General features: G+C 38.9%; 1 protein-coding gene across 1 annotated transcript in view; it reads left to right on the top strand.

The window, feature by feature from the left end:
* LOC309799252 (uncharacterized protein) overlaps positions 1-7,789 on the top strand; it is a gene marked incomplete at its 5' end in the record, with an annotated part of 33,387 nt that extends 25,598 nt beyond the window's left edge. The window contains one exon of the mRNA XM_082612227.1: positions 7,691-7,789. Within this exon, the coding sequence (XP_082468353.1) occupies positions 7,691-7,717 (27 nt within the window). The 3' untranslated portion in view covers positions 7,718-7,789. The remainder of the gene's footprint in view (positions 1-7,690) is intronic.
* Between the last annotated feature and the right edge of the window lie 4,605 nt (positions 7,790-12,394).

Raw genomic sequence — 12,394 nt, forward strand, 5'->3', positions numbered from 1 at the left:
ATTAGGACAAAAACTATTCATTGGCTATACTGACATGGAGATCGCTGGTGACCGTCATAAGTAAAATTTCAGGACAGTGGGCAAAGAGCTTACGGTGAGAGAAGTCAGATGGATGTAAATTATAGAGTAAATGCGACGTGAGGACATGGAAACAATACATGAAGATAACAATTTTGAAAAGTTCAGACATGAATTGGCTAAAGAAGATATGCAGGGATTAGGGGAGGAGGGAGGCTTTCATGTTACACGTATAGTTTTTAACATTTTAAGTTGGAGTTACTAGTCTAGAATGAGGTTGAATTTTGGCAAGAATCATTCCTAAGGAGTAGCTGGGTTGTAGAAAACGCAGTGCTGTGAAGTACTTGAGAAGATGAGAGAAAATGAAATGCTGTCTGTAGTGCACATGGCCTTTTGAGTCCTGTAGTAAAAGGGAATACAAAGAGCAACGCAAATGCTAATGAATTAATGGATTTGGCAGTGGACTATTTACTGACTTCTGTGTTCTTAATGAGTCATGAAGCACCTCACCGGCTCAGAGTGAAGGAAGTGGAGAGGATGGAGGAACATTTGAGGAGGGCAGGTGAAGCTTCTCAGAATATAGTCCTTAAGGAGAATTAGAAAGAACGTGCTGTAAGTCAGAGCAATATTTCCAGTCTTGAAAATCCATTTGAAGTTGGTGATTATTAATTTATTGGAATACCAATTTGCCCTGCCACATGATTTTTCTCCAGCTACCTGGATATAAGTTACACAGAGGCATTAAAGAGTGAGAGATAACAATCGAGGGAAAATACAATTAGTATTTTTTTTAGCTTTTTCCACTTTCCCGCTCCAACTCTGGGGAGCCTTCACGGACATGGCTGCCCTCCCAGCCTCCAGCCTCAAAGAATTCAAAGAAATGGAACATAGGTTTCCAACTTATTAATTTATTAGCAAAATCAAAAATTATATATAATGTCTTCTGTTGGCAAAGATTTTTGCAATATAATTTGGTTCCATCTTTTGACAAGTAATTTGGCAATGTCTAGCAAGATAAAAATGTTAATAGCTTTTTACACATTAATTCTAATTCTGGAAGCTTATGCCAATAAATAATTTATAATCCAGAAAATTATTATATAAAGATGCTCATTGTCATGTCATTTGTAATAACAAAAAATTGGAAACACCTTTAATTGTTAACAGTAGGAAAACAGTTAAGGAAATTATATCCACTTAGTAGAAAGCTACACAGTTACTATATTATAATTACAAGGTGATGGAGCAAAATAGAATAATGCTTAATAAAGAAAGAATGAAGAAAGCTGACCTAAAATTGTCTTCCTTATGACAGTAATTATGTAAACATATAAATATTTATTAACACTTAAAACCAAAATAAGGTTTTAAAAGCTCTGTACCAGTAATGGGGATTTTATGTTTGTTTCAAAATATTTTTTAACATAACTCTTATAATTTTGTTTTTTCTACTCCTTTGCTTAAGAATTTCTGATTATTACCTCATTTTTCATTTCATAGTTTCAAATAAAATCAGCAATTTTATCATCAGAGGAGATTAGACTTATTTGACAGTTCATAATTCCAAGTTTTTTGGTATAAAAAGACCATATACACTTGTAGGTGCTTTCAAAATAAAATTTCGAGAATTTTTTTTTTTTTTTTTTTTGCTTAGTCTTTCCTAGTATGGAGATTAAGCAAACTACCTAAAATTGCTAGCCATTCTTTTTTCATTTTTCTCATTTTATTCATTTATCTTGCCCTTCACAGGAATGATAACAAATGAGTCTGCAGTTGCATCTGCCAATTTCTTAAATCCTCTATTATCCACAATATGAAACCATACTAATATGAATGTTTCCAATATTTTCAGAGCTCTTTAGTTATTATACTTCAGCATTCTGTATGAAGTATCTTATGTAAGTGTAAACTTTAGACTCAACTTCTGGAAGCTTTTGATTTCTTAGTTCAAAAGTGAGAGATCCTTAGTTCAGCCATATGATTAACAATTACTTGTATAGTAGGAAGCTCCTAAATTATTGTTTTATGGATACCTGGTAGTTTTCTTGCCATTTCTCAGAAGTTCTCTATTAAACACATTCTCTCTCTCTCTCTCTCTCTCTCTCTCTCTCTCTCTCACACACACACACACACACACACACACATACTGTGATTAAAAGCACAGACTTTGGCATTATGAAGTCTAAGGTTCAATTTCCAGTTCTTTAGTTTCTGGGCCACCTCACTTTAGGCAAGTAACCTAATGTCTCTGAACCTTGTTATTTTCATCTGTAAAATGGAGATTACAATTATATCAGATAATCCTCAAAACATCCATAATGATTTTAGAGTTTCAGAGTCACGTACAAGCAGGCACTCAGTAAATGGCTAGTGCTTTTATTACTTTATTATTATTTAGGTTTTGGTTTTCCTTGAGTCTGTGAGTCCCCATAATGAAATGTAATTTCCAGTTGATTGAGTAACACCTGTTTTCACCAAAAATTTTAACTGAGTTCATTACTTTCTGTGAAACCCAGATTAGTTTTCTGCCTTCTTTTCTGTGCCATATGTAGGTGTTCAATAGGTTTATTTAATATATGTATGAATGCATGAGTGCGTAGATGAATTTTTAAATGCTTCTTTTTGAGAAGGTAGAACAGATGTGACACAGTAGAACAGATAAGAAAATAGTGCATGGAAAAAATGGCAAAGTCACGTATGTGCCCAGGGCCAGCCTAAGGAGAATTACTTTTTTTTTTTTTTAAGGGGAAATGTGTTGAATAGCTTATTTTAATTATTTTTAAAAGTTAAATACAGGGACTTCCCTGGCGGTCCAGTGGTTAAGACTTCGTCTTGAATGCAGGGGGTGTGGGTTCAATCTCTAATCGGGGAGCTATGGTCCCACATGCCTCACGGCCAAAAAACCAAAACATAAAACAGAAGCAGTATTGTAACAAATTCAACAAAGACTTTAAAAAGTGGTCCACATCAAAGAAAAAAAGTTAAGTACAAAAATTTGCTGACGATTTACATATTTAGCACCAATAATATAATGTGAGATTAGCTGTACTAAAACAGAATGTTGAGCTACATTCACATTAAGTGACATTATATAGTCTAAATTTGTGGAAAACTTCTGAGATGGCTGAGAAAAAGTAAGATGGTGAGTGACCTTTGAGCAGAAAAAGACAGAAAGAGAAATGGCCTTTTCTACATCCTATTGCGCCTCTAAGTAAAATGCTTGGTAATCTAGCTACAAAGCTATATGTCATTTGGCTTTAGGCACCTACTGTGATTTACCTTGTGAAGATCAGCTTTTGCCATGGAGAGGATTTGTAAAAGTGTCACACATTCCAGTACCATTGGCAACCACAGCTACCAAAAACTCCAATTTAAATTGATGAACCTAATATCAGATGATAGTATCATTTCCTTGTGGGTGTTTTGGGAAAAGGTGGGTAGGAAATGTATAAAAGTGAATACTTTATTAACTGAAAAAACAATTCATCATTTTGAAAACATAAAATACATTAAAGTTGTTATAGCATCAGGCATTAATATTTCACTGTACTTTAGTCATTGCCTACAATCAACATTTTCTGCCCTTGGAAACAGAATCATGCTTGTGGTATGCATTAATCCTATAAAAGATTAAGCACTGAAAAGAAATTCAGCTTTTAAAGATAATTTGCTTTGATTTATTCAGTGGGTTCTTCCAAAAAGTTAATACCAAGAATTATTGCTTGTTGAATTGGAGTTACAAATTCTTTCAGAGTTACTTAGTATTTTCTGTAATATCAGTATCAAGGAAGGTAAAGCAAATTTACATATTTATTAGGAAATACAGGCACATAATCATAAAACAAGAAAACACAGCGTTTTTATAGACTTTATTTTTTAGAAGTGTTTTAATTTTACAGAAAAATTGAAAAGATAGTATAAAGTGTTTCCATATACACTAGACCCATTTCCCTCTATGATGATCCACTTATATTAGTATGTTACATTGTTACAATCAATTAACAAATATTGATACATTTTCATTTACTATAGTTCATACATTAGTCCAGTTCCTTAGTTTTTACCTAATGTCCTTTTTCTATTCCAGGATTTCATCCAAAACATCACATTACGTTTAGTTGCCGTGTTTCCTTCGGCTCCTCTTGGGTTTGATAGCTTCTCAGATTTTCCGTGGATGACCTTGACAATTTTGAGTACTTAGGTTTTTGTAGGATGCCCACTACTAGAATTTGTTTGATGCATTTTTCATGATAATATTGGGATTATGTGTTTTGGGGAGGAAGACCACAGAGTAGAAGGGTTATTTTGTCAGATCACATCAAGTGTATAAAGTATCAATATGCATTATGAATGCTGAGGTGGACCTTGATCACCAGGCTGAGGTAGTGTTTTTCAGGATTCTCCATAGTAAGATTACTGTTTTCCCTTTTTCATACTGTACTTGTTTGGAAGGAAGTCAATATGCTGAGCCCACAACTAAGGAATAGGGAGTTATGCTTAAGATGGAGTACTACATAAACTATTTGGAATTCCCTTGCACTGGAGATTTATCTATTCTCCTGCATTTATGTATCCAATTATTTATTCATATCAGAAGAACTCATGGATTTTTATTTTATACTTTGGGTTATAATCTAATTCTACTTTAGTTACTTTGTTCCTCAAATTGCTCTAGTCCTGACCCTTGTGAACTCTTTTCAGTTGGCTCTTGTCCCACTCTGAGGTATCCCCATCCTATATATTTTTTTGGAACTTCCTTACTTTCTGACACTGTAGGATGGCCTTGTATATAAATCTTGTATATTTACTGCCCCAGTCCTAGAATCAGCTATTTCTTCAAGGATAACTAGGTCTTTTTAGTGGAGAACGGTATTAGACAGCAGGATCTGGGTGTGGGGTGTGCTAATTGCTGCTCAGATGTCATTGCTTCTAGATCTTCTCAGCTGACAGAGCAAAGAGATAATATGTGTGTACATTTCCCATGTATATGCACATATCTGTAAGTATCTCTCTACATGACCCTGTGTATTAAGGTAATATGAAGCAATATTAAGCTAAACATGAATGTATATTGATATTTCCAACTTTAATCTGTTACCACATAGATCATCTTAGCCTCATCTCTTGCTTATCTTTAAATTTCAACTCCAGCAAAACACATGGCTTCTAGAAGTATGAAAATCAAATTGTAGCAACTTTGGGAAGCCACATCATCTAGCAGAATAATTCTTAAAGGGCAAGGTGTGTATCATCAAATTTTAATTTACAGTCAGCAGTACTTTTTAACATCAAAAGACCTCCAGACCTCTGCTTCCAAGAAGATGAAGTAGCCCATTTCTCCCAGGTTCTCCCACTTAAAACTAAAACCCTGAACATAACAACAAACAAACATAGGAAGACGCTGAAAGGTGGAAATGAGAAGGCAGACTTAACTAAGGACTTTGGGACTTGAGGAATGACATGGTGATGAGTCCCCTGTGTTTCCTGTTGCTTCCCATACATCCTGGAGAGGGTATTACAGGAACCCCCAATCAATAACCACCAACAGAACAACAGACAAAAAAACTTCAAAAAAACCCCCATAAAACCCTGTTCCCCCTAGCCAAAGTATGAGGAAAGGGGTTGCTAAAGACAGAAGACCATTTGGGCAATAATATACACACTACTCGAGCCAAGTGCCAGTGGAATATTGCACCCATCCCCTATGTCCTGTCGTTTCACTTGGGCCAAGGTAGGATTTGATCTTCCACACCACCCCACTCCTGCCCTCCAGAAGAGCCAGCGCTCTGATTCCCCACCAGGGTTGTTTCAGTGAGGTCCAGTGGTGAGCTGAGGCTCCACCCCTTTCCATGAGCAAACAGACTTTAAAAGGTGGTGCCTGACAGGCTAGTTAACACTGGGCTGCCCTCACACAGTCGTGGGGTCCACTGGTGGGACTTAGCCTCCATCTCTCCCTGACATCAATAAGAATAGGATGTTACAGGTTGGAGGGAGTAGGCACCCCACTAACCCCCAACACATGATGTCAGTGAGACCCACTGGGGTGCTGAATCCCCATAACCATCCTGAGGCAGTAAGACGGAATGAGATGGCACAAGCAGGGCTAGTTGGCACCTCTCTTCCTCTTACCCTGGTGTCAGTGGGGCCAGCAGGTAGCTGACCCTCTACCCACACCCGGCATCAACAAGAAGGAATGAAGCGGGAGGAAGGACAGCAAACACTTCACTTCTCCCCTCCCCTGGTGTCAAGAAAACTACTGGGGAGATGAACTTCCACTCCTACTAAAAGGCAACACAATGATATTAATGTTCCCACTTTTGGGGGGAAGGTGTCAGAAGGGCCATAGGCTAGCTGAACTTCTCCTTGATCTGTCTGCAGTGAGACAATGTAAGTGCCCACTTTTGCTGGGGTATTGTCAGTAGGGCCCAATGGAAATCTGTACGTAACCCCCCAGTCCTCATACTATGCCTCAAATAGGATGACTTCCTTCTAAAAAGTAATAATAAAATTAAATGGGATACAGAGTCATATAATAACTCACAATGTTTAGAATACAATGGAAAAATACTCATGACACCAAGAACCAGGAAATCACAGAATAAATGAGAAAAGACAGTAAACACACACCAACACTGAGATAAACATCTATTGAAATGATCAGACAAGGATTTTAAATAAGCTGTCACATAAATGCTTCAATTAGCAATTATGTGTTCCTTGACAGAAATGGGAAAAATAGAAAATGTAAACAAAGAACTAGAAGTTATAACAATAAAAACAAATGAGAACAGTAGAACTGAAAAATACAACAATCAAAAAACTTAGCTCAAGAGTAGAGTGGAGATTACAAAGCATAGAATCATGAATTTAGAAGAGATCAATACAATCCACCAAATGTACAGAGAAAGTAGACTGAGGGGTAAAGATGGGAGAAAGAACAGGGACTCAAGAACGTGTAAACAGTAACAAAAGCACTAACATTCATATCATCAAAGTTCCAGAATGAAAAAAGAGAACAAGCAGGACTGACAAAGTATTCAAAGAAATCACGACTAAAAAGTTCCCAGTTTTTTAGAAGACATAAATACAAATTCAAGAATCTGAACAAACCCAAAGAGGAAAAACGCAAAGATATCCTTGGCAAGACGCGTCATAATTAAACTTCTGAAAAGTAGAGACAAAAAAATTCTCGCAAGTGGACAGGCCGAAACAATGCATCACTTATTGAGAAACACCAATTCCAATGACAGCATATTTCTTGTCTAAAACTCTGGAGTCAGAAGCATTGACATAACATTTTTCAAGTGCTAAGAGAAAAGAACGCTCAGCCACAAATTCACACTTTTTATCTCCACTTTCTTGTTTGACTTACATTAATGGACTACTAACTCATCTTTCTATATCCGGGACTGCCGTCACCCTTCTCCAAAAATCTAGTCACAGTATTTCCAGAGTGATCGTTCTGAAAATGAAACAAATTTTTCTTATAAAAATACCTGATTGTGTTATGAAACTTGTCTCTCTTCTAAGTTACCAGTTAAAATCCTTCAGTGGATTCCCATCTTTCTTGGAGTAAAATCTCACATCCAAACTCTCTTTGTCCTTTTGGGCTGCTGTAAGATTATATTGCAGGTTGGGTGGCTCATAAACAACAGGCATTTTTTTCTCACAGTTCTGGAGGCTGCAAGTGCAAGAATAGGGTGCCAGTATGGTCAGATGAGGGCCCTCTTTTGAGTTCCAGACTTCTCATTGCAACCTCACATGGCAGAAGAGCTTCAGGAGCTCTGTGGAGTCTCTTTTGTAAGAGCACTAATACCGTAATCATTTCCCAAAGGCCCAACCTACTAATACTATCACCTCCGGAAATTAAGATTTCAACGTATAAATTTGGAGGGGAACACAAAGACTAGACCATAGCACTTAGTATACATACATGGACCATTCATGGTCTGGCTTCTACCACCCTCTCCATTGTCTTCTTTTCTTACACTCCAGTGAGCATTTCTTTTTTTTTTTTTTTTTTGCGGTACGCAGGCCTCTCACTGTTGTGGCCTCTCCCGTTGCGGAGCACAGGCTCCGGACGCGCAGGCTCAGCAGCCATGGCTCACGGGCCCAGCCGCTCTGTGGCATGTGGGATCTTCCCAGACCGGGGCACAAACCCGTGTCCCCTGCATCGGCAGGCGGACTCTCAACCACTGCGCCACCAGGGAAGCCCCAGTGAGCATTTCTTATACTGATTATGAATGGAACTCCTTTCTGGACTGATCCTTAACCATTCATTTTCTGGCAAACATGAATTTATCTTCTTTTTCTCAAAAATTCACCCTTCCTTCATGTTACATATCCACTTCAATTGCCTTCTACAGGAAGCCCTACTGATATCCCCCATATACTACTCTCCACAGAATGCATTAAGGTCTTACCGTGTCTTCCTAGAGCATTCTGTAATAATTTTTATGGTAACTATGGATTTTCTTATTTGAGTGTCACAATATATTGACTTCTAGGTGGCACGATAATGATTTTAGTAACAGTAACACTGGTGCCTAGTTTAACCCATGGCTTACTTTAGGTGTTCAATAAATGTTTGTTGAAGGAGTGAATGAATGAATGAATGGTCAATTTGAAATCTTAATCATGTTACTTTACAAAAATCTGTTAAAAGATACCCACAGTTTTCCAGAAGATTAGGGACTTAGGATCATTTTTTTTTTTTTTTTTTTTTTTTTTGCGGTACGCGGGCCTCTCACTCTTGTGGCCTCTCCCGTTGTGGAGCACAGGCTCTGGACGCACAGGCTCAGCGGCCATGGCTCACGGGCCCAGCCGCTCCACGGCATGTGGGATCCTCCCGGACTGGGGCACGAACCCGTGTCCCCTGCATCGGCAGTTGGACTCCCAACCACCGCGCCACCAGGGAAGCCCTTCAGAAGATTTTATGAGCCCAGTTTCTTTTATCTTCTCATATCTAGAAAAGCACTAAAATCATTAATGGAGACATCTGCTCCTTGTGACTAGCAGGCACCATTTTGTGACTAGCAGCAAATTTCTGCCAAAATGTGTCCCTGATTACGTGTCCCCCTTCACCAAAATCATATACATACTGTGACCTTCCCCTTAACTCTTTCGAGCAGTTCCTCAGAGCTATCTGAGAGGCTGTTTCCTTGGCAATAGTCCTCATTTTGCCCCAAATAAAACTTAACTCACAACTCTCGGTTTGTGCTTTTTTTTTTTTCAGTTGACAGTTTAAAACTTTCCCAATTTGGCTGTTCAAGGAGACACTGTTTTGGGAAAATCCCTGGTGTTCTCCTTACTTGCTGCAAGTAATAAACCCTTCCTTCTCCTGCCCTTTGGCTTGGTTGTGTCTTTTGGCTCAACAAAAGAAGTGTTTCAGGTAACACTTTTAGCTGGTCTAAGAATTAAATTGACATGAGACTGATTAACAGGAGAAAATAAAACAAAAGTTTAGTAATATGTATATCTAGGAGTCATTTTTGGCCTAAGCCATTTTGCCATCTAAGCCTGGCCAGGATGCTTGCCGTTGAAAGGGTCTCAGTAATTAATGATCTTAAGGGAACAAAATAATGCCGAATCAAAGGACTGTTTTCAGGTAAAAGAAGTAACAATAACAAAGATAATTGTAAAGACTCCCAGTTCTCTTTCAATGGTAAAGATTAGCCTGATCAACTGGGAACATAAGGAATGATGATATTGACCTTTTCTGACCCTCATGACTTCAGTCCACTAAAGCTTGGACTCTGTGGACCACCCAAACCCCTTCATGAATATGCATATACCCTTAGCTTAAAAATTCCCCAATTTTGCTGTTCAGGAAGACACTGCTTTGGTAAAGGCCCCCGGTGTTCTCTTTACTTGCTGCAAGTAATAAATCCTTTCTTCTCCCAATCTTTGTTTTTGATGTGCCTTTCAGCTTGACACCCACCAAGAGGCAAACCCAGGTTTTTGGGTAACATTAGCTCTTTGGCTGGCAATGAAAATGACATAAGGCAGATTAACAAGAGAAAATTAAATTATTATGTGCACATGGGGAATTCACATAAGTATGAAGAATTCCAAAGACAGCAAGACAAGGTGACATATATATATTCTTGACTAAAGAGAAGTGAAACTGAGCAGGACATTGTGGGGCTCCTGGGCACTAAAGTCTTTCTGTGTCCCCCATTTCTTGTTTGCAGGGACTAGGCTTCAGCCTCCACAACCTTCCCTGAATTCCAAAGGGTAGGGTCAAGTAGTTGCTAATCAGGGAAGGGAGGGGCTGCAGAGACAAGGGAGGAACTGTCAAGAAACAATAGTGCAGCTTTGGGACAAGATCCTGGTTCTGCCTCAAGGGAAACATATAACAATAACTTTGAGCTCTTCTACAGAACTAAAACCCCCAACAAATGGAAGATGTTAACTACTTGATGAAGCATCCTTCATTCTAGAGAGAAGGTCACAGTTTGATAACCTTGAGAAGCATAGAAGCTCATCAGGAGACCACCTGAGGCCAGATTAAAGGATTGCAGGCCCTGAACACACCATAATCCTTATCAGCAACCCTGACCTTGAACCATTGCTATAAAACTCCTCACCAAATCCCCCCAGGTTGGGACACACAGTTTTGAGGGCATTAGCCTGCTGTGTCCCTCTTTGCCTGGCAATGCAATAAACCTATTCTTTTCTACTTCACCCAAACTCTGCCTCCGAATTCGATTCCATACCAGTGCACAGAGGCCAAATTTCCGCATCAGAAGGAGGTATGGGTCTGAAATTTCAAGGGGAAGTAAGGTAATTCACAGGAAGTTAAAAAGAGTTAATGTTTGGTAAACAAATGTTTGCTGAGCCATCCAAAGACAATGAGACACAGAGAGGATTTTTTATTTTTATTTTTTTATTTTTTTTTGCGGTACACGGGCCTCTCACTGTTGTGGCCTCTCCCATTGCGGAGCACAGGCTCCGGACGCGCAGGCCCAGCGGCCATGGCTCACGGGCCCAGCCGCTCCACGGCATGTGGGATCTTCCCAGACCGGGGCACGAACCCGTGTCCCCTGCATCGGCAGGCGGACTCTCAACCACTGCGCCACCAGGGAAGCCCCACAGAGAGGATTTTGATCAAATGGGCTTTTCAATGTTCCTCCTGTTCTACCACACCTAGTATTATACTACATTTATCTCTAGTGATAGCTTCTTCCTGGGACAGGCCTCCTGTCTTAAATTATTTTAGGGAATAGGGGGGAAGTTCAAAGGCTCTTCCTGAGTCTTTTGGGACTTGATTGTTTTCAGCTCAAAATAATCCACATGCCATAGTGGCACATCTTGTGGTGGCCTGCACTTAGACCCATTGGCTCCCACGTGCAAATGAGAACCATGCAATGACTCAGGGAGAGCCCTGAGCACATTATTCAGATAGACACCAACATGATGCAATTTTTCTTCGGTGTGTTCAGTGAGAGAAAGCAATACAAGAGGCACTGCCCTTTTACTTTGGGGGAGGTTGAAAGTCCCTTCTTGGAAAGGAAAAATAAGTACTTTTAGAGCATTTAGAAAACCTAAAACCTGTGACTCAATTTTTTTAAGTGCAGAGTTAATTTTACCCAAATGTGTTTTCTTAAAAATTGCAACCAGTCAAGATCAGTCTCTTCACGGGGTGCACCAGCTGTGATATTTGCTGACTTTACACTGTTCTGAAGTTGAGGACACCTTCCCTCTACTCAGTTAATGTTTATTTTTATTAAGTTTTAAAACTGTTTTAAGTAGGAGATCTTTTACTGGAGCCTGAGGATTGATAATGTTAACCACTGTGACACTGCTCTGTCACCTCACATCAACCAATCAAAGAACGGTGCAGGAGCTGATCACATACCCTGTGATTCCCCTCTCTCACCTGGTATTTAAAAATGCTTTCATGAAACCCATCAGGAAAGGGAGTTCAGGGGTTTTGAGCACTAGCTGACCTGAACTCCCTGCCTGGCACCTGCAGTAAACGCCGCACTTTCCTTTGCCATAACCTGGTGTCAGTAGATTTGCTTTACTGCACATGGGAGAGCAGACCCACGTTTTTTTCATCAGCATATTTATATATATTATTATATATTGTAGGCAATGGAGATATTTTACTTCTTTCCTATTGTGCTGTTTTATTTTTTAATTGAGTTAACCATGAAAGTCAATTTTTGTTGATAGGAAAGAAAGGTACAAATTAATTCGCTATCGTTAAAAATTTAAAGCTTTCAAAATGCTTGTTATTTATAATGAGATTTATATAACAGAGAGTTAGGAAATAATTCTGTATTTAAATGGTTCGATTGTGATTGTGGAACATGAAATTGGTAGTCCACAGGACATATACTAAATTTTCACCCTTAGTGATACTATATTT

This window comes from Mesoplodon mirus (genome assembly GCF_964341445.2).
Source record: "Mesoplodon mirus genome assembly, chromosome: 3".
NCBI classification, from domain to species: Eukaryota; Metazoa; Chordata; class Mammalia; order Artiodactyla; family Ziphiidae; genus Mesoplodon; species Mesoplodon mirus.